The 23,442-nt window shown below is 41.9% G+C and overlaps 2 protein-coding genes across 2 annotated transcripts in view; one reads left to right on the forward strand and one right to left on the reverse strand.

The window, feature by feature from the left end:
* The window catches only part of LOC139371483 (synapsin-2-like), a 218,542-nt gene that overhangs the window by 77,035 nt on the left and 118,065 nt on the right, over nt 1-23,442 (reverse strand). Inside the window, 2 exon segments of the mRNA XM_071111936.1 lie at nt 80-104; nt 1,984-2,012. Coding sequence (XP_070968037.1) covers nt 80-104; nt 1,984-2,012 — 54 coding nt within the window.
* Nucleotides 3,071-13,686, forward strand: LOC139369993 (metalloproteinase inhibitor 2-like). The gene is made up of 3 exons (XM_071109271.1): nt 3,071-3,227; nt 7,359-7,483; nt 13,489-13,686. Exons 1-3 carry the CDS (start codon nt 3,071-3,073, stop codon nt 13,684-13,686), a joined length of 480 nt encoding a protein of 159 aa, XP_070965372.1.

Below are 23,442 nucleotides of genomic sequence, written 5' to 3' on the forward strand. Positions count from 1 at the left end.
TGCTCCCTCTGCTGGTTCCTGAAGTCCACGATCATCTCCTTTGTTTTGTTGACATTGAGTAAGAGGTTGTTTTCCTGACACCAGACTCTGAGTGCCCTCACCTCCTCCCTGTAGGCTGTCTCGTCGTTGTTGGTTATTAAGCCCACTACTGTTCTGTCGTCTGCAAACTTGATGATTGAGTTGGAGGCGTGCATGGCCACGCAGTCATGGGTGAACAGGGCGTACAAGAGAGGGCTGAGCACACACCCTTGTGGGGCCCCAGTGTTGCGGGAAGTGGAAATGTTATTTCCTACCTTCACCACCTGGGGGCGGGTCGTCTGAAAGTCCAGGAACCAGTTGCACAGGGAGGGGTTCAGACCCAGGGCCTCCAGCTTGATGATGAGCTTGGAGGGTACTATGGTGTTGAATGCTGAGCTGTAGTCAATGAACAGCATTCTTACATAGGTATTATTTTTGTTCAGATGGGATAGGGCAGTGTGATGGCGATTGCGTCATCTGTGGACCTGTTGGGGCGGTATGCAAACTGAAGTGGGTCTAGGGTGGCTGGTATGGTGGCGGTGATATGATCCTTGACTAGCCTCTTAAAGTACTTCATGATGACAGAAGTGAGTGCTACGGGGCAGTAGTCATTTAGTTCAGTTATCTTTGCCTTCTTGGGTACAGGAACAATGGTAGCCATCTTGAAGCATGTGGGGACAACAGACTGGAATAGGGAGAGATTAAATATGTCTGTTAACACACCAGCCAACTGGTCTGCACATGCTCTGAGGACACAGCTAGGGATGCCGTCTGGGCCAGCAGCCTCGCGAGGGTTAACATGTTTAAATGTTTTACTCACATCAGCCACTGAGAAGGGGGGTGGGGGGGGTGCAGACTTTGTTAGCGAGCCGAGACGGTGTCACTGTATTATCCTCAAAGCGGGCAAAGAATGTGTTTAGTTTGTTTGGAAGCATGACGTCGGTATCCGTGACGTGGCTGTTTTTGTTTTTATATTCCGTGATTTCCTGTAGACCCTGCCACATTGAATTGAGACTCCACCTTGTCCCTGTACTGGCATTTCACTTGTTTGATTGCCTTGCGGAGGGAATAACTACACTGTTTATATTCAGCCATATTTGCAGACCTCTACACTGCTGCTTCTTATTATCTATGCGTAGTCACTTTACCCCAACATACATGTACAAATTACCTTGACTAACTTATACCCCCGCACATTGACTCGGTACAGGTACCCCCTGTATACAGCCTTGTTATTGTTATTTTGCTACTTTTTATTTAAAAAATTCTTTAGTTTATTTAGTAAATATTTTCTTAACTCTATTTCTTGAACTTCATTGTTGGTTAAGGGCTTGTAAGTAAAACATTTCACGGTAAGGTTGTACCTGTTGTATTCAGTGCATGTGAAAAATAAAATGTGATTTCAATCTGACCAATGTATGAAAGACAAGTACTTTTGCGTTCCACAAAGTGAGTGTGGAGGAGGTGAAAAAATGATTGTTGTCTATCAACAATGACAAGCCACCGGGGTCTGACATCCTGGATGGAAAATGACTGAGGATAATAGCGGACGATATTGCCACATCTTCAATTTAAGTCTACTAGAAAGTGTGTGCCCTCAGGCCTGGAGGGAAGCAAAAGTCATTCCGTTACCCAAGAATAGTAAAGCCCCCTTTACTGACTCAAATATCCGACCAATCAGCTTGTTACCAACCCTTAGTAAACTTTTGAAAGAAATTGTGTTTGACCAGATACAATGCTATTTTACAGTGACAACAGACTTTCAGCACACTTATAGGGAAGAACATACTGTACAACAAGTACAGCACTGACACAAATGACTGATGATTGGCTGCTAGAAAGTGATGATAAAAAGATTGTGTGGGCTGTTTTATAGACTTTAGTGTGGCTTTTGACATTTGTTAACATATTTGTTAAGGCTTTACACTCCCTACTATATTGTGGGTGAAGAGTTACTTGTCTAACAGAACACAGGGGTATTCTTTAATGGAAGCCTCTCCAACATAATTCAGGTAGAGTCAGGAAATCCCCAGGCCTGTGTAGGCCCCTTACATTTTTCAATCATTACTAATAACATGCCACTGGTTTTGAGTAAATGCGGATGACTCAACACCATATGTAGACACATTGCATTCTGAAAGTATTCAGACCCATTCACTTTTTCCACATTTTGTTATGTTACAGCCATATTCGAAAATATATTAAATAGTTTGTCACTCATCAATCAACACACAATAACACATAATGACCAAGCAGAAACAGGTTTTTAGAATTATTTGCAAAAAATATATAACAATAATAATTTTGTGCGTAAGTATTCAGACCCTTTACTCAGTACTTTGTTGAAGCACCTTTGGCAGCGATTACATCCTAGAGTCTTCTTGATTATGATGCTACAAGCTTGACATACCTGTATTTGGGGAGTTTCTCCCATTCTTTTCTGCAGATCCTCTCAGGTTCTGTCAAGTTGGATGGGGAGCGTTGCTGCACAGCAACTTTGCTGTGCGCTCTGAAGCAGGTTTTCATGAAGGATCTCTCTGTACTTTGCTCCAGTCATCTTTCCCTCGATTTTGACTAGTCTCCCAGTCCCTGCCGCTGACAAACATCCCCACAGCATGATGCTGCCACTACTATGCTTCACCGTAGGGATGGTTCCAGGTTTCCTCCAGACATGACGCTTGACATTCAGGCCAAAGACTACAATCTTGGTTTCATCTGACCAGAGAACCACATTACCATAAAGGCCTTCAAAATGGTTTTGATCACGCGGACTAGGATATGTTCCGGGTAGCTTCCCAGAATAACATTGACGAATATACTTATGGTGACTGAGTACATCAGGAAGTGCATAGGATATATTGTACCCACTGTGACTATTAAAACGTACCCTAACCAGAATCTCTGGCTAGATGGCAGCATTCGTGCAAAACTGAAAGCACGATCCAGCACATTTAACCATGGCAAGGTAACTGGGAACATGGTAGAATACAAGCAGTGTAGTTTCCCCTTCGCAAGGCAATCAAATAGGCAAAACATCAGTATAGAGACAATCATGGACTACAAAGGGAAAACCAGCCACATCAGGGACAGCGACTTCTTGCTTTCTGACAAGCTAAACATCTTCTTCACCGGCTTTGAGGATAACACAGTGCCACTGCCGCGGACCGCTACCAAGGACTTTGGGCTCTCCTTCGCTGTGGTTGACGTGAGTAAGACATTTAACGTGTCAACCCTCGCAAGGCTACCGGCCCAGACGGCATCCCTAGCCACATCCTCAGATCATGTGCAGATCAGTTGGCTGGTGTGTTTAGGGACATATTCAATCTCTCCCCATACCAGTCTGCTGTCCCCACATGCTTCAAGATGGCCACCATTGTTCCTGTACCCAAGAAAGCAAAGGTCCCGTAGCACTCACTTCTGTCATCATGAAGTGCTTTGAGAGACTAGTCAAGGATCATATTACACTATACCTTACCTGTTTAAAAAAAAAAAAAAAAATCTCTACCGGAGTTACACAGAAATAGCGTCACTGCTATTCGCTTCACGACTGACATTTGGGCCAGCAATATCAGCCCCATGAGCATGCTGAGTCTGACAGCACAGTGGGCCGTCGAGGATTTCGTACTGAGGAAAGTCATATTGCATGCTCATGAATATGCTGGTTGTCATACCTCTACTGCCATTTCAATGGCATTTGAGAACATGTTTGAAACCTGGAAACATGAACACACTAGCTAGCTCCATTCGAACAACTGACTCGAGAAATAAGCTCATCAACTGCACCTGCAGCAGACGTGTCATGGCCTTGAAACATCTGCTGAACAAAACTGACAGGCATGTAAACAAATGTGCACAAAATTTGAGAAGTTTTATGTGCATATGAAACATTTCTGGGATCTTTTTTTCAGCTTATGAAACATGGGACCAACACTTTACATGTTGCGTTTATACTTTTGTTCAGTGTAGTATTTGTATTCTAATTCCAACGCCACCGAACAGTGGAGTGCGCATTCCCATTCTGACTTCACCAATGCTAAGCTAACCAGTTTTTACTGGCCCACATTGGCGAATTAAACAGTTGCCCTTGACAACAGTTTGCCCCGGCAACAAAACTGCCCACGTAGGCTGTGAACAAGTGTCGCCACCATGCTTTACTGTGTTGTCACTATGCTCGATGCTATGTACAAGGACAGCTACTTTGATGCAGACAAAAAACAGGGTTTACATGAAATGTTACATACTCAGCTGGACAAGACGGAAATGGACACAGTGACAGTGCACACGGAGGAAGAGAGGCCACGGATCTTGGTTGAGAATGAAAAGACTGAACAAATGAAGAGTGAAACAGCACAGCAAGTAAGTGAAAGAAATAGGTTTTGATTATGTTTTACTGGTAATGGGGACATACATAAATTACAACAAAATAACTTTTTGGTCAGTGGGGTGTGTGTGTGTAACCTTTATTTGACTAGGCAAGTCAGTTAAGAACAAATTCTTATTAACAATGACGGCCTACCAAGGCCAAACCCGGAAGACGCTGGGCCAATTGTTCGCCGCCCTATGGGACTCCCAATCACGGCCGGATGTGATACAGACTGGATTCGAACCAGGGACTGTAGTGACACCTCTTGCACTGAGATACAATGCCTTAGAACGCTGTGTCCTTGTGTGTGTGTTAACTATTTAACTGTACTAGAATGCTTAATAGGCCGCAAAAATTGTAAATTATGGGTATCGGTATTGTTTTTTTGGGTAAGGAAAATATTGGATAGCGGTATCGCCAAAAAATATAATATCGGTGCATCTCTACTAGTCACTAATAATGTTTACATATTTTTCAATACTGATCTCATATGTACAATATATACTGTATTCTATTCTACTGCATCTTAGTCTATGCCGCTCTGACATTGCTCATCAAATCAAATCAAATGTATTTTTATATATATAGCCCTTCGTACATCAGCTGATATCTCAAAGTGCTCATCCATATGTTTATCAAATCAAATGTATTTATAAAGCCCTTCTTACATCAGCTGATATCAGCTGATATCTCAAAGTGCTGTACAGAAACCCAGCCTAAAACCCCAAACAGCAAGCGTAGAAGCACATGGCCAAGATGTTAAAATGTTCATAGATGACCAGCAGGGTCAAATAATAATAATCACAGTGGTTGTCAAGGGTGCAACAGGCTTTTCATAGCCGATCATTCAGAGTATCTCTACCGCTCCTGCTGTCTCTAGAGAGTTGAGTTTAGAGTTTATATATTGAGTTTATATATTCTTAATTCCATTCCTTTACTTAGATTTACAATTTACGCTTTTTTACCAACTTTTACTGACACCGGCCATATTCAACTTGTGTTGAGTGTTCGTAAATTCGTCAGTTATTCTGCACTCTGACACACTCAGACGAGAGTGCTCTGAAATCAGAGTAGATAGCCAGAGCGCATTTACCAGCTATGTCTATCTACAGTTGTCGCAGTGACATTCTATTGAAATTGATTCTTGTTAAGACATGTAGCTAGCTAGCTAAACAATGAACCATACTCATGATGTTACTACCCTGCATGAATCTGCAGGTAGCTAACCAACCAGGTTCAATGTTAGCTAGATAATATTAGGATTTAACTAGCAAAGCTAATGGCTCTGAGATACGAATAATAAGATCATGCACGTACCGTTAGCTAGCGAGCCAGCCAGCTAACATTAGCTAGCTAGCTAACAGTACACTTTAACTTGAAATGAAAATTACTTTCTGTCAAAATAAGAAACAAGTAATATCTGAAAATGTAGCTAGCTAAACTATCTTACATCATACATCATGGATGGGTGCTTCTCCCTGTCACAGATGCCATGGTTACCCTTAGTTTGAAGATCTAGTGTTTTCTCCATCTCCTTAGCTATCATACTCTAATTCCACTGATTTCAGAACTCGGTCCTCCAGAAAATGGCGAACAACACTTATGCAGTTCTACTACGTGATACATAAAAATAAAGCTGTGTTAGACACATACACATACTGACCAGCTCAAATTGACCGAAGTGTGCTATATGGCAGACCAATCCGAACCTATCTCTCGGCATGTCCAGCCCACTCATCATCTCAGCCAATAATGGCTAGCGGGAAGGTGGCTGTCTTTTTCTGTGGCTAAACCAACTAGGCTCTAATTTAACAATTTTATTTGTATTTACAGATGGCATAAAAGTCTGTTATTAAGGCACATGACAGTTCCAGAAGGCATTTCTGCCCAAAAACATATTTTGATAAAAAAATAAGTTTACATTCAAATGGCTCTACTGTGAAGTAGTAACCCGTGACATACGCATAGTTTCCTGAAACGAGTCACAAATATTCCAAAACATGAATCCTGTTTGCAATAACGCACTAAAGTAAAACTGCTAAAAACATGTCAAATGAACTTAATCTCCTGAATACAAAGTGTCATGTTTGGGACAAATCCAACACAACACATCACTGAGTACCACACTTCATATTTTCAAGCATGGTGGCTGCATCATGTTATGGATATGCTTGTTATCTGCAAGGACTGGAGAGTTTTTTTAGGATACAAATAAACGGAATAGAGCTAAGCACGGTCAAAATCCTAGGGGAAAACCTGTATGGTACATGTAGATTAAAGTTGGAGCAATTTGCATCTCCAACAGACACTGGGAGATGAATTCACCTTTCAGCTGGAAATTAACCTAAAACACATAGCCAAATATACACTGGAGTTGCTTACCAAGAAGACAGTGCATGTTCCTGAGTGGCTTAGTTACAGTTTTGACTTAAATCAGCTTGGAACACTATGGCAAGACTTGAAAATGACTGTCTAGCAATGATCAACAACCAACTTGACAGAGCTTGAAGAAATGTAAAAAGATAGTGCAAATATTGTACAAAGCTCTTACAGAGTTACCCAGAAAGACTCACAGCTGTAATCACTGCCAAAAGAGATTCTAACAAGTATTGACTCATGGATGTGAATTCTTATGTACATTTCTGTATTTTATTTTCAATAAATTTGCTAACATAAAAAAATCAGTTTTCACTTTGTCATTATGGGCTATTGTGTAAATCCATTTTGAATTCAGGCTGTAACAACAACATGTGGAATAATAATAATGAATACTTTCTGCAGGCACTCTACAACACATACTGCACCTTCATTGGCTTACAGTGTTGACCCAATTTATGTTGTTTTGCAGGTAGTATGTGGAGTGATGGGAAGGTGTCTGTGTTGTCCTGCAGGTAGTGCGTGGAGCGATGGGAAGGTGTCTCTGTTGTCCTACAGGTATTATGTGGAGTGATGGGAAGATGTCTGTGTTGTCCTGCAGGTAGTATGTGGAGTGATGGGAAGGTGTCCATTGGACTGTGTGATCTGGTAGAACCCTGGGACAACCTGTCCATGTCGCAGAAGAAGAACCTCAACTACAGATACCAGATGGGGTGTGACTGCAAGGTGAGTTCTAAATGTCTCACTGTCTTTGTTTTTTTTTTATCTCTATCTCACAGTAAGCTATAACATAACCCAAACCCCTTCCTGTTGTCCCCAGGTTGTCACTATAACCCTTCCTGCTGTCCCCAGATTACCACTATAACCTGGTTGTTACCAGATTGCCAATATAACCTGGTTATTGTCCCCAGATTACCAATATAACCTGGTTATTGTCCCCAGATTGCCACTATAACCTGGTTATTGTCCCCAGATTGCCACTATAATCCTTCATGTTCTCCCCAGATTGCCACTATAACCTGGTTGTTGTCCCCAGATTACCACTAGAACCTCATTATTGTCCCCAGATTACCAATATAACCTGGTTATTGTCCCCAGATTGCCACTATAATCCTTCATGTTGTCCCCAGATTGCCACTATTACCTGGTTGTTGTCCCCAGATTACCACTAGAACCTCGTTATTGTCCCCAGATTACCACTATAACCTGGTTATTGTCCCCAGATTGCCACTATAATCCTTCATGTTGTCCCCAGATTGCCACTATTACCTGGTTGTTGTTCCCAGATTGCCACTATAACCTGGTTTTTGCCCCCAGATTGCCACTATAACCTGTTTTTTGCCCCCAGATTGCCACTATAACCTGTTTTTTGCCCCCAGATTGTCACTATAACCTGGTTTTTGCCCCCTGATTGCCACTATAAGCTGGTTTTTGAACCCAGATTGCAACTATAACCTGGTTTTTGCCCCCAGATTGTCACTATAACCTGGTTGTTGTCTCCAGATTGGCACTATAACCTGGTTGTTGTCCCCAGATTGCCACTATAACCTGGTTGTTGTCCCCAGATTGCCACTATTACCTGGTTGTTGTCCCCAGATTTTCACTAGAACCTCGTTGTTGTCCCCAGATTACCACTATAACCTGGTTATTGTCCCCAGATTGCCACTATAATCCTTCATGTTGTCCCCAGATTGCCACTATTACCTGGTTGTTGTCCCCAGATTGCCACTATAACCTGGTTTTTGCCCCCAGATTGCCACTATAACCTTGTTTTTGCCCCCAGATTGCCACTATAACCTGGTTTTTGCCCCCAGATTGTCCCCAGATTGCCACTATAACCTGGTTTTTGAACCCAGATTGCAACTATAACCTGGTTTTTGCCCCCAGATTGTCACTATAACCTGGTTGTTGTCCCCAGATTGCCACTATAACCTGGTTGTTGTCTCCAGATTGCCACTATAACCTGGTTGTTGTCCCCAGATTGCCACTATAACCTGGTTGTTGTCCCCAGATTGCCACTAGAACCTCGTTGTTGTCCCCAGATTACCACTATAACCTGGTTATTGTCCCCAGATTGCCACCAATCCTTCATGTTGTCCCCAGATTGCCACTATTACCTGGTTGCTGTCCCCAGATTGCCACTATAACCTCCAGATTGCCACTATAACCTGTCCCCAGATTGCCATTATAACCTGGTTGTTGTCCCCAGATTGCCACTATTACCTGGTTGTTGTCCCCAGATTGCCACTAGAACCTCGTTGTTGTCCCCAGATTACCACTATAACCTGGTTATTGTCCCCAGATTACCACTATAACCTGGTTATTGTCCCCAGATTGCCCACCTGGTTGTTGTCTCCAGATTGCCACTATAACCTGGTTGTTGTCCCCAGATTACCACTATAACCTGGTTATTGTCCCCAGATTGCCACTATAATCCTCCATGTTGTCCCCAGATTGCCACTATAACCTGGTTGTTGTCCCCAGATTGCCACTATAACCTGGTTGTTGTCTCCAGATTGCCACTATAACCTGGTTGTTGTCTCCAGATTGCCACTATAACCTGGTTATTGTCCCCAGATTGCCACTATAATCCTTCATGTTGTCCCCAGATTGCCACTAGAACCTCGTTGTTGTCCCCAGATTGCCACTATAACCTGGTTGTTGTCCCCAGATTGCCACTATAACCTGGTTGTTGTCCCCAGATTGCCACTAGAACCTCGTTGTTGTCTCCAGATTGCCACTATAACCTGGTTGTTGTCCCCAGATTGCCACTATAACCTGGTTGTTGTCCCCAGATTGCCACTAGAACCTCGTTGTTTTCCCCAGATTACCACTATAACCTGGTTATTGTCCCCAGATTGCCACTGTAATCCTTCATGTTGTCCCCAGATTGCCACTATAACCTGGTTATTGTCCCCAGATTGCCACTATAATCCTTCATGTTCTCCCCAGATTGCCACTATAACCTGGTTGTTGTCCCCAGATTACCACTATAACTTGGTTATTGTCCCCAGATTGCCACTATAATCCTTCATGTTGTCCCCAGATTGCCACTACTACCTGGTTGCTGTCCCCAGATTGCCACTATAACCTGGTTTTTGCCCCCAGATTGCCACTATAACCTGTTTTTTAACCCCAGATTGCCACTATAACCTGGTTGTTGTCCCCAGATTGCCACTATAACCTGGTTGTTGTCCCCAGATTGCCACTATAATCCTTCATGTTGTCCCCAGATTGCCACTATAACCTGGTTGTTGTCCCCAGATTGCCACTATAACTTGGTTGTTGTCTCCAGATTGCCACTATAACTTGGTTGTTGTCTCCAGATTGCCACTACCTCGTTATTGTCCCCAGATTACCAATATAACCTGGTTGTTGTCCCCAGATTGCCACTATAATCCTTCATGTTGTCCCCAGATTGCCACTATTACCTGGTTGTTGTCCCCAGATTACCACTAGAACCTCGTTGTTGTCCCCAGATTGCCACTATAACTTGGTTGTTGTCTCCAGATTGCCACTATAACCTGGTTGTTGTCCCCAGATTGCCACTATAACCTGGTTATTGTCCCCAGATTGCCACTATAATCCTTCATGTTGTCTCCAGATTGCCACTATAACCTGGTTGTTACCAGATTGCCACTATAACCTGGTTATTGTCCACAGATTACCAATATAACCTGGTTATTGTCCCCAGATTGCCACTATAACCTGGTTATTGTCCCCAGATTGCCACTATAATCCTTCATGTTGTCCCCAGATTGCCACTATAACCTGGTTGTTGTCCCCAGATTACCAGTAGAACCTCGTTATTGTCCCCAGATTACCAATATAACCTGGTTATTGTCCCCAGATTGCCACTATAATCATTCATGTTGACCCCAGATTGCCACTATTACCTGGTTGTTGTCCCCAGATTACCACTAGAACATCGTTATTGTCCCCAGATTACCACTATAACCTGGTTATTGTCCCCAGATTGCCACTATAATCCTTCATGTTGTCCCCAGATTGCCACTATTACCTGGTTGTTGTCCCCAGATTGCCACTATAACCTGGTTTTTGCCCCCAGATTACCACTATAACCTGGTTTTTGTCCCCAGATTGCCACTATAACCTGGTTTTTGCCCCCAGATTGTCACTATAACCTGTTTTTTGCCCCCAGATTGCCACTATAACCTGGTTTTTGAACCCAGATTGCAACTATAACCTGGTTTTTGCCCCCAGATTGTCACTATAACCTGGTTGTTGTCTCCAGATTGCCACTATAACCTGGTTTTTGAACCCAGATTGCAACTGTAACCTGGTTTTTGCCCCCAGATTGCCACTATAACCTGGTTGTTGTCCCCAGATTGCCACTATAACCTGGTTGTTGTCCCCAGATTGCCACTATAACCTGGTTGTTGTCCCCAGATTGCCACTATAACCTGGTTGTTGTCCCCAGATTGCCACTAGAACCTCGTTGTTGTCCCCAGATTACCACTATAACCTGGTTATTGTCCCCAGATTGCCACTATAATCCTTCATGTTGTCCCCAGATTGCCACTATTACCTGGTTGCTGTCCCCAGATTGCCACTATAACCTGTTTTTTTAACCCCAGATTGCCACTATAACCTGGTTGTTGTCCCCAGATTGCCACTAGAACCTTGTTGTTGTCCCCAGATTACCACTATAACCTGGTTATTGTCCCCAGATTGCCACTATAATCCTTCATGTTGTCCCCAGATTGCCACTATAACCTGGTTGTTGTCCCTAGATTGCCACTATTACCTGGTTGTTGTCCCCAGATTGCCACTATAATCCTTCATGTTGTCCCCAGATTGCCACTAGAACCTCGTTGTTGTCCCCAGATTACCACTATAACCTGGTTATTGTCCCCAGATTGCCACTATAATCCTTCATGTTGTCCCCAGATTGCCACTATTACCTGGTTGCTGTCCCCAGATTGCCACTATAACCTGGTTTTTGCCCCCAGATTGCCACTATAACCTGTTTTTTTAACCCCAGATTGCCACTATAACCTGGTTGTTGTCTCCAGATTGCCACTATAACCTGGTTGTTGTCCCCAGATTGCCACTATAACCTGGTTGTTGTCCCCAGATTGCCACTAGAACCTTGTTGTTGTCCCCAGATTACCACTATAACCTGGTTATTGTCCACAGATTGCCACTATAATCCTTCATGTTGTCCCCAGATTGCCACTATAACCTGGTTGTTGTCCCCAGATTGCCACTATAACCTGGTTGTTGTCTCCAGATTGCCACTATAACCTGGTTATTGTCCACAGATTGCCACTATAACCTGGTTGTTGTCCCTAGATTGCCACTATTACCTGGTTGTTGTCCCCAGATTGCCAGTATAATCCTTCATGTTGTCCCCAGATTGCCACTATTACCTGGTTGCTGTCCCCAGATTGCCACTATAACCTGGCTTTTGCCCCCAGATTGCCACTATAACCTGTTTTTTAACCCCAGATTTCCACTATAACCTGGTTGTTGTCTCCAGATTGCCACTATAACCTGGTTGTTGTCCCCAGATTGCCACTATAACCTGGTTGTTGTCCCCAGATTGCCACTAGAACCTTGTTGTTGTCCCCAGATTACCACTATAACCTGGTTATTGTCCCCAGATTGCCACTATAACAGATTGCCACTATAACCTGGTTGTTGTCCCCAGATTGCCACTATAACCTGGTTGTTGTCCCCAGATTGCCACTATAATCCTTGTTGTTGTCCCCAGATTGCCACTATTACCTGGTTATTGTCCCCAGATTGCCACTATAACCTGTTTTTTAACCCCAGATTGCCACTATAACCTGTTTTTTAACCCCAGATTGCCACTATAACCTGGCCACTATAATCTGGTTGTTGTCCCCAGATTGCCACTATAACCTGGTTGTTGTCCCCAGATTGCCACTAGAACCTTGTTGTTGTCCCCAGATTGCCACTAGAACCTTGTTGTTGTCCCCAGATTACCACTATAACCTGGTTATTGTCCCCAGATTGCCACTATAATCCTTCATGTTGTCCCCAGATTGCCACTATAACCTGGTTGTTGTCCCCAGATTTCCACTATAACCTGGTTGTTGTCTCCAGATTTCCACTATAACCTGGTTGTTGTCCCCAGATTGCCACTATAACCTGGTTGTTGTCCCCAGATTGCCACTAGAACCCTGTTTTTGTCCCCAGATTACCACTATAACCTGGTTATTGTCCCCAGATTGCCACTATAATCCTTCATGTTGTCCCCAGATTGCCACTATAACCTGGTTGTTGTCCCCAGATTGCCACTATAACTTGGTTTTTGCCCCCAGATTGCCACTATTACCTGGTTATTGTCCACAGATTGCCACTATAACCTGGTTGTTGTCCCCAGATTGCCACTATTACCTGGTTGTTGTCCCCAGATTGCCACTATAATCCTTCATGTTGTCCCCAGATTGCCACTATAACCTGGTTGTTGTCCCCAGATTGCCATTATTACCTGGTTGTTGTCCCCAGATTGCCATTATTACCTGGTTGTTGTCCCCAGATTGCCATTATTACCTGGTTGTTGTCCCCAGATTGCCACTATAACCTGGTTGTTGTCCCCAGATTGCCACTATAACCTGGTTGTTGTCCCCAGATTACCATTATTACCTGGTTGTTGTCCCCAGATTGCCACCATAACCTGGTTGTTGTCCCCAGATTGCCATTATAACAACCTAACCCAAACCCCTTGTCATTATCCTCAGATTGCTACCTGCTACTCAGTACCTTGTGCCACCACTACGGATAATGAGTGTCTTTGGACCGACTGGCTGGTGGTTAACAGTCTGAGTGGGGAGCAGGCCAGACAGTATGCCTGCTTCAAAAGCTCAGACTCTTCCTGCAGCTGGTACCGGAGCGGCCCGCCACCAGAGAATGACTTCATGGACATGTCAGATCCCTGAGAGGGGTAGGATTGGGGTTAGGGATGTGCTACTTTACTCCAGGACAGAGAGAGAAGAGGGGCCGGGGTGCTGAGTACACAACTGCTGCGTTCATGTGCCTCTTGGAAATTCATACATGCTTGACTGGGAAACTTGAGTTGCTGTTTTCTCATGGAATTATCAATATTACAGTTTCCAACATCCAAAACAACGTTTGGTAGGATTGCTAAGTTTCTGATTTTCAGAGGAGCACATGAACGGAGCACCAGACACAGAATATCTCTTCCTATTTCCTGACTAGTTCTCCAGAGTCCAGAGGCTCCTTGTATCTCCTCCTCACTCTGATTTAGGGATGAGGTCTGTCCTGTCACTATGTATGTATGACTATGAAGCTAACAAGAGACAGGACATGCCCAGACACAACCCATTCAGAAGAGGAGGGATGGAGAGTGATGTATGACTATGAAGCTAACAAGAGACAGGACATGCCCAGACACAACCCATTCAGAAGAGGAGGGATGGAGAGTGATGTATGACTATGAAGCTAACAAGAGACAGGACATGCCCAGACACAACCCATTCAGAAGAGGAGGGACGGAGAGTGATGTATGACTATGAAGCTGACAAGAGACAGGACATGCCCAGACACAACCCAGGCAGAAGAAGAGAGATGGAGAGTGATGTCAGCCTCTTCTGTGTATGTTCCCTCTCGTACTGTAAAGAACAAACTTTCCATGCATTCAGGTTTATGTGTGTTTTCTCACTATATTGCATGTCCTACTGCCATCTAGACATTACAGTAGATTCTGAAGCTTTGGAAATGAAGTACAAAACCCCATGGATTCAGTCCTTTGAGCTTGTACAAGTGTATGAAATCAGCACTAGACACTCAAGTCTTATATTCAGTATGTTGGAAAAATTATCCCCATTAGACAAACATCTAAATTCGCGTAATGTACGATATCTACAAATGATCCATAATGAACACTAAAATGCCTGTGTCCTGTGTGAGAATGTGTATATACTGTATGATTATAACTGTTCCAGTGTTAACAACAGCTAACCTAGAGTAAAGAGGTACTCTTGAGTACAACATTGATGTCCATTTTAATAGTTGTGTGTATTACTTCCTTGTGGCCCACATACTGGGACGGCAGGGTAGCCTAGTGGTTAGAGCGTTGGACTAGTAACCGAAAGGTTTCAAGTTCCAATCCCCAAGCTGACAAGGTACAAATCTGTCATACTGCCCCTGAACAGGCAGTTAACCCACACACCTAGGCCGTCATTGAAAATAAGAAGCTGTTTTTAACTGACGCCTAGTTAAATAAAGGTAAAATATATAAATAAAAAATTGGCAAAAAGCTAATCCACTGGTTTAACATACACATCAGAAGTCAACATGTTTTATATTTAAAGGAATGTTATAAAAAGTATTCAATTGTCTTTTTCTATAGCTTTCTATTTCACTGTACCAAAAACATATAAAATCCAGATCCAGAACTTCACGTTGTTATGGGTCCATTATTCTCAACCATTCTAATGGTTTAGGTAGAGACAGGTAGTTCATATGGTTTAGGTAGAGATAGGTAGTTCTTATGGTTTAGTTAAAGATAGGTCGTTCTTATGGTTTAGGTAAAGATAGACAGGGTCATGACTGTCCTGTGAGGATCCAAATAGGTCAGATCAGGTTTGCAATTAATAACTTCAATTAGACCCTCTCTCACCCGCAGAGGGGGGAGGAAGGAACTGGTGGGGGTTAATTAAAACCTCTTGAGGATAGGGAGACGCTAGCGTCTCAATTGGCCAATTGCCAGGGTAAATGCAGAGCGCCAGATTAAAATAAAATGCTATAAAATTCAAACTTTCGTTAAATCCCACACGTAAGATACTCAATTAAAGCTACACTCATTGTGAATCCAGCCAACATGTCAGATTTTTAAAATGCTTTGCGGCGAAAGCATAAGAAGCTATTATCTGATAGCATGCGCCCATCTTCACCAGTAGTAAACAAAAGAGCTAGCGTAGCAGGCGCTACACAAAACACTGAAATAAAATATAAAATATGCATTACCTGTGACGTGCTTCTTTTGTTGGCACTCCAATATGTCCCATAAACATCACAATTGGTCCTTTTGTACGATTAATTCCGTCCATATATATCGAAAATGTCCATTTATAAAGCCCGTTTGATCCATAAAAAAACAGCTTAGAAAAACACAACGTCACTACAAAATATTTCAAAAGTTGCCTATAAACTTTGCCAAAATATTTCAAACTACTTTTGTAATACAACGTTAGGTATTTTTAAACGTTAATAATCGATCAAATTGTAGACGGGGCAATCTGTATTCAATACATGAACGAAAAGAAACCAACTCTTCTCATCACGTCTTGTGCAACTCACAAAAGGGTCCCCCGTTCCGAGTTGGCCTACTTCCTGCTAAGACAAAGAAATAACCTCAACGATATTCCAAACACTGGCGACATCGTGTGGAAGATGTAGGAACTGAAAGTATATTTCTATTAAATTTCCAATGGCAAAGACAATACAGGGAAGAGAGATGGGAAAAAAATTATAATTCTGAACAGTTAGTCCTCGGGGTTTTGCCTGCTACATAAGTTCTGTTATACTCACAGACATGATTCAAACAGTTTTAGAAACTTCAGAGTGTTTTCTATCCAAATCTATGAATAATATGCATATCTTATATTCTTGGCATGAGTAACAGGAAGTTGAAATTGGGCACGCTATTTATCCAAAAGTGAAAATTCTGCCCCCTAGCTTTAAGAGGTTTTAAGAGAGGGGCATGATTTTAGGAGTCATAAGAGATAATTGTTTTACATAAACTTTGCACAGTGACAAGCCACGTCCCTGAGTGAGGTCAGAGAGCTTGTCAGACTGACAGAAACGCCCTTTCTAACAAACTGTATGAAATGATGGGTTATAAATTAACATATAAGACCAGAGAGACGTAGAGCTGCAGGTCACGCTTCAAAGTGGTTTGAACTCTGAATCTCAACACGAGGTAGAGACGATAATGTCACCTCCCGGACCAGCAGTGGTACGGCTGATTAGCTGTCCTAAGTAAAGTATCTAAATAAGCTAATTGAAGCGGAGCCATTTTACTATTCTGCTCAAACCACCATAGTGCGCTACTCTCATCACCCCACTGGGAACCAGCGACATGGCAGAATAGCCTATCATCAAAGAAGCATCTTCCAGAGCGAATGGAAGGAGAATAAACTCTGTATTTCTGTTCAGGACTACACAACAAATCACCAGATACCAGACAACTACAGAAAAGGACAACAGTAGAAGACTTCTCAGAACCATTTCGGACAATCATAGCCTTACCGCGAAAAGGCCTAACCCCCTTTCCAAGGTGGCCCAACTCTGAGAGAGATACACGGCGAACCAAGGCATTTTCACGTAAATACCTTCATGATTTCTTACTCCAAGCGGGGAACGGCTCCTGTGCAAAGTACAAGAGTACTATAAGTGAGAGTAGTTTCTAAATGTACCAAAGTTAAGTGTCTCTGTCCCTCTCTCTTGCCCTCTCCATGTATTTTGTAACAAGCAGACATATTGTTGTCAGTCTGGTAGGGACCTGTTTTTAATGTATTAAGTGTGTATGTTTATCCTGTGTTACCATTTAGTTTATCCTGTGTTACCATTTAGTTAGCTAGTAAATAAATAATTTAACCAATTTGTGTAGTACTGAATCATAAGTAAGGCTTGTGTTTTGCAGATGCAAATAGGTTACGACTGTTCAGAATGATGATATGATACGAGGTTATGATTAAGTTAACTGTTTATAGATGTGATAGGTAAAGAACTTTAGAGTTGAATTCTGGAGATGATAACTCTTTAAAGAACCGCTCTTGTGGTGCCCCAGATCCTAATGACTTAATTGTTACATTATTAATTTAATCAGGTAACAATTAAACATGTTTAGGTCATTAGATAAATAACAGTATTCAGATTGATGATAAGGTCATGTCATAACAACAGATAGGTAGTTCTTATGGTTTAGGTAAGGTTAGATACATTGGTAGTTCTTATGGTTTAAGTAGATAGGTACATATGTAGTTCTTATGGTTTGTGTAGAGCTAAATAGATGGGTATGTTGGTAGTTCTTATGGTTTGGGGTTAGATTGGTAGTTATTATGGTTTAGGTAAAGATAGTTCTCATGGTTTGAGTAGGGATAGGTAGAGATGTAGTTCTTATGGTTTGGGTAGAGATAGGTAGAGAGTAGTGATGTCCATCTCTCATTGCATGAACCATTTGACACGCATCTACACTGAAAAATAAAATATAAATAAAATATAAACGCAACAATTTCAAAGATTTCACTGAGACACAGTTCATAAAATAAAATCAGTCAATTTAAATAAATTCCTTAGGCCCTAATCTATCAATTTCACATGACTGGGAATATAAAATGTTCATCTGTTGGTCAAAGATACAATTTTTAAAAAGGTAGGGGTGTGGATAATAAAAAAAGTCAGTGTCTGGTGTGACCACCATTTGCCTCGTGCAGCGCGACACATCTCCTTCGCATAGAGTTGATCAGGCTGTTGATCTTGTCCCACTCCTCTTCAATTGAGACAATTACTTATCAATGACTCAAGCCCAGCTCAGTTAATCCCGACCATTGTGTCACTGAGTTGTCATAAAGCTTCAGCAAATATGCATTATTCTAGGAGCGTGGGAAGACACAATCTAAATAACCTAATTTATGTCCCTCTTACTGCACTGAATGCCTCTGCTCAATCTACCACCTCAGTGCTAACAGTATAACTCTGGTTTATCGGCACATGATTACTGCATACAATAGCTGTTGTGCACTAGTAGGAAGTTCACTGGGTGCAGCTCACCCTGCATTAACATAAATAACATGAGCATATCTACTTCTGCTAAGCTTCCCAGTAAAGCAATGAAAACAATCAAGCATTCCAGAAAGTGGTTAATGAAGTCAATAACATGCTAGTAACAGATGACATACCTATTCTGACTACCTCTGAAACTCACTTAGATAATACCTTTGATGATACAGTGGTAATACATGGTTGTGACATCTACAGATGATCTACAGAGAAGACAGAAATGCCAATGGTGGAGGTGTTTTGCTGTTTATATTCAGAACCACATTCCTGTAAATCTAAGAGAGGATCACATGATAAATACTGTTGAAGTAATATGGCTACAGGTTCATCTACCATCTACCCTGTTGGGAAGTGAGCACTCAGTTTGTTTGTTTGATCTGATGAAGCACCTATGTTTTTAAGAATATGCATATGACAACAAACGTTTATATACAGGTTAATCTGCCTCATCTAAAGCCCATTCTTGTGGGAAGCTGCTGTAGACCACCAAGTGTTAACAGTCAGTATCTGGATACCGTGTGTGAAATGCTTGATAATGTCTGTGATATCAAAAGAGAGGTATATTTTCTGGGTGATTTAAATATTGACTGGATTTCATCAAGCTGCCCACTCATGAAAAATCTTCAAACTGTAACCAGTGCGTGCAATCTGGTTCAGGTTATCAGTCAACCTACCAGGCTAGTTACAAACAGCACAGGAAGGAAATAATCAACGTGTATTGATCATATCATTACTAATGCTGCAGATATTTGCTTTAAAGCAGTATCCAAATCCATAAGATGTAGTGATCACAATGTACTAGACATATCTTGGAAAACCAAAGTTCCAAAGGCTGGGCCTAATATAATGTATAAGAGTTCATACAATAAGTTTTGTAATGACTCCTATGCTGTTGATGTAAATCATTTTTGTTGTTCTGTGGTGTGTAATGAGGAGCAACTAGATGCTGCACTTGACACATTTATGAAATTGCTGATTCCACTTACTAATAATCATGCACAAAAACTGATAAATCGTTGTGGAATTGAGAAATTGTATGGTTGAAAGGGAGGCAAAAGGAATGGCAAAAAAGTCTGGCTGCACAACCGATTGGCAAACTTACTGCACATTGAGAAGTCATGTGACTAAACTGAATAAAAATAAGAAAATGTACTTTGAAACAAAGATTAATGATAGTAAAAGTCTTTGGAGTCCCTTAAATGATATTTTGGGCAAAAAGGCAAACTCGGCTCCATCATTCATTGAATTAGATGGCTCACTCACCCTGAACAGGCAGTTAACCCACTGTTCCAAGGCCGTCATTGAAAATAAGAATTTGTTCTTTAACTGACTTGCCTAGTTAAATAAAGGTAAAATAAAATAAAATTCACCACAAAACCGACTGATGTTGCCAATTACAATTAAGATGAGCAAATTTAGGCATGACATGCCAGCAACAAAAGCTGACACTACACATCCAAGTACAACTTATCAAATTATGAAAGACAATCATTGTCATTTAACATTTTGTAAAGTGGAAAATTACTGAGGATAATAGCGGATGATTTTACCACTTCTATTTGCCATATCTTCAATTTAAGCCAACTAGAAAGTGTGTGCCCTCGGGCCTGGAGGGAAGCAAAAGTCAAGTAAAGCCTCCTTTACTAGCTCAAATAGTCGACCAATCAGCCTGTTACCAACTCTTAGTAAACTTTTGGAAAAAATTGTGTTTGACCAGACACAATGCTATTTTACTGTAAACAAATTGACAAGACTTTTAGGGAAGGACATTCAACATGCACGGCACTTACACAAATGACTGATGATTGGCTGAGAGAACTTGATAAAAAGATTGTGGGAGCAGTTTTGTTAGACTTCAGTGCAGCTTTTGAAATGATCAATCATAGTCTGCTGCTGAAAAAGGTATGTGTTATGGCTTTACACCCCCTGCTATATTGTGGATAAAGAGTTACCTTTCTAACAGAACACAGAGGGTGTTCTTTAATGGAAGGCTCTCCAACATAATCCAGGTTGAATCAGGGATTCCCCAGGGCAGCTGTCTAGGCTCCTTATTTTTTTCAATCTTTGCTGATGACTGTTACATTCCCAATCAAAAAAACAAATAATGTCGCTCAAACAGAAGGGGGAACTAACAAAGAATCACTGACCAACAACCAAAATGAAACAAGATCGGTTTTAGGATGGGTTCTGAAAGACACTCATGGGGGTGAACACTGAAAGTTGACTGGCAACAACAACTGGAACCTAAAAGACACCGAACACGATCGGCCACTAAATTTGCCTATGAAGAGGCAAACAAAAGAAAAATCCACACCACACTTAAAGACAGGAAACAAAATCAGGGAAATCAGATAAAGGATGCTCGTCTAGAAATCAAAATACGGCAAGCCAACTAAAGGTTAACACTCAGAGTATTTTATTAAATTTTTTATTTAACTAGGCAAGTCAGGTAAGAACAAATTCTTATTTACAATGACGACCTACCTCGGCCAACACTGGGCCAATTGTCTGCCGCCCTATGGGACTCCCAATCACGGCCGTATGTGATACAACCAGGAATCAAACCAGGGTCTGTAGTGATGCCTCTAGCACTGAGACGCAGTGCCTTCGAACACTGCCCCACTCGGGAGTAGGTAAATGGATGACCTCCGTGCGTGTGGTTCCCACCGTGAAGCACGGAGGAGGAGGTGTGACAGCGTGGGGGTGCTTTGCTGGTGATACTGTCTATGATGTATTTAGAATTCAAGGCACAATTAACCAGCATGGCTACCACAGCATTCTGCAGCGATATGCCATCCCATCTGGTTTGCGCTCTGTGGGACTATCATTTATTTGTCAACAGGACATTGACCAAACACACCTCCAGGCTGTGTAAGGGCTATTTGACCAAGGAGGAGAGTGATGGAGTGTTGCATCAGATGACCTGGGTCCACAATCACTCGACCTCAACCCAATTGAAATGGTTTGGGATGAGTTGGACCGCAGAGTGAAGGAAAAGTAGCCGTGTGCTCAGCATATGTGGGAACTCCTTCAAGGCTGTTTGAAAAGCATTCCTCATGAAGCTGGTTGAGAAAATGCCAAGAGTGTGCAAAGCTGACACCAAGGCAAAGGGTGGCCACCCTATCAAGTCAACATAAGCACTGGGCCATCCACTCTTTAAAAGCACCTGGTCCAGCACAGGTGAAACACCTTCCAACTAACGAGATGGCAATCAGCATAGGTGCAACACATACTGACTAATGAGGTGACACCAATCAGTGCACCCTGCTAACAAGCTTTACGTGCTAAAGAAAAACCTCAAAACATAAATGGAAAAAACAATGCCGATAACATGACATGCCACTGGCTTTGAATAAAGTTAGTTAGTCCTAAATATTTCAAAAATTAAACGCATTGCATTTGGGACAATTCATTCACTAAACCCTAAACCTCAACTAAACCTTGTAATAAATAATGTGTAAATTGAACAAGTTGAGGTGACTAAACCGCTTGGAGTAACCCTGGATAGTGAACTTTCATGGTCAAAACACGTTGATACAACAGTAGCTCAGATGGGGAGAAGTCTGTCCATAATAAAGAGTTGCTCTGCATTTTTAACAACCCGTTCAACAAGGCAGGTCCTACAGGCCCTAGTTTTGTCGCACCTGGACTACTGCTCAGTCGCCTGGTCAGGTGTCACAAAGAGGGACCTTGGAAAATGACAATTGACTCAGAACAGAGCAGCATGTACATGGCGAGCTAACATTAATAATATGCACAGTGCCTTGGGGAAAGTATTCAGAACCCTTGACTTTTTCCACATTTTGTTACATTAAAGCCTTATTCTAAAATGGATTAAAACCTGTTATGGATGATGCGAATTTTCGCAGCTTTTTGTAAAAAATCGCGCAACATTTCAAAGTCCTGCTACTCATGCCAGGAATATAGTATATGCATATGATAAGTATGTGTGTATAGAAAACACTCTGAAGTCTCTAAAACTGGTTAAATCGGGTCTGTGGCTATAACAGAACGTGTTTAGGAATAAAAATCCCTGGTAAAACTGTTTACCAAAAACACAAAAAAAATATTTGTCCGCCATTCAATGTATTGTTTAAGACGACAGAAAATATATGCGAACAGCTTCCACACGATGTCGCCATTGCTATCAATATCTGAATCATTTATCCTTGGTTACAACACAAATAGACCCCTCCTTTCTTGAGGCGCACCACAGTATGTTGTGAAACTGAAAAAATGGACAATGATTTCCAGACTTGCTGCTATCGAATACAGATCGCCCCGTGATCAATTTGATACATCATTAACGTTTATTAATACCTAAAGTTGGTTTAGAAAAGTCGTTTGAAGTGATTTGTAAAAGTTTATAGGCGACTTTTGTAATTTTAAAAAGTGACGTTGCGTCTTGTAAATGGGCTTTTCGCAGCATCAGACTGGCCTTCAGCAAATGACATTTTGGGTATACAATGACGGATTTAATCGGGAAAAAGACCCAATTGTGATGTTTATGGGACATATAGGAGTGCCAACAAAGAAGCTCGTCCAAGGTAATGAATGTTTTATATTTTATTTCTGCGTTTTGGGTAGCGCCGGCTACCGCAAAATCTGTTGTTTACGTGTCGTGCTGGTATTTTGGGGGGGTGCATGCTATCAGATAATAGCTTCTCATGCTTTCGCCGAAAAGCATTTTACAAATCTGACTTGGTGGCTAGATTCACAACGAGTGTAGCTTTAATTCAGTACCTTGCATGTGTATTTTTATGAAAGTTTGAGATTTATTGAGTACTATACTCGAGTACTATAGGTGGCGCTCTGAAATTTCCGCTGAGCTGTCCCTGTGCAGGGACCACCTCCATAAGTCGTTAAATTGTTGTTTTCCATCAATCTGC

This window comes from Oncorhynchus clarkii, chromosome 17 (assembly GCF_045791955.1).
Source record: "Oncorhynchus clarkii lewisi isolate Uvic-CL-2024 chromosome 17, UVic_Ocla_1.0, whole genome shotgun sequence".
NCBI classification, from domain to species: domain Eukaryota; kingdom Metazoa; phylum Chordata; class Actinopteri; order Salmoniformes; family Salmonidae; genus Oncorhynchus; species Oncorhynchus clarkii.

What these genes read in the sequence shown, in the direction of transcription:
- LOC139369993 (XM_071109271.1), top strand. Translation starts at nt 3,071, where the DNA reads ATGGACTACAAAGGGAAAACCAGCCACATCAGGGACAGCGACTTCTTG. An exon ending in CTTCGCTGTGGTTGACGTGA is followed by an intron (nt 3,228 to 7,358) that starts GTAAGACATTTA and finishes GTTGTCCTGCAG; the next exon opens with GTAGTATGTGGAGTGATGGG. An exon ending in AGATGGGGTGTGACTGCAAG is followed by an intron (nt 7,484 to 13,488) that starts GTGAGTTCTAAA and finishes CATTATCCTCAG; the next exon opens with ATTGCTACCTGCTACTCAGT.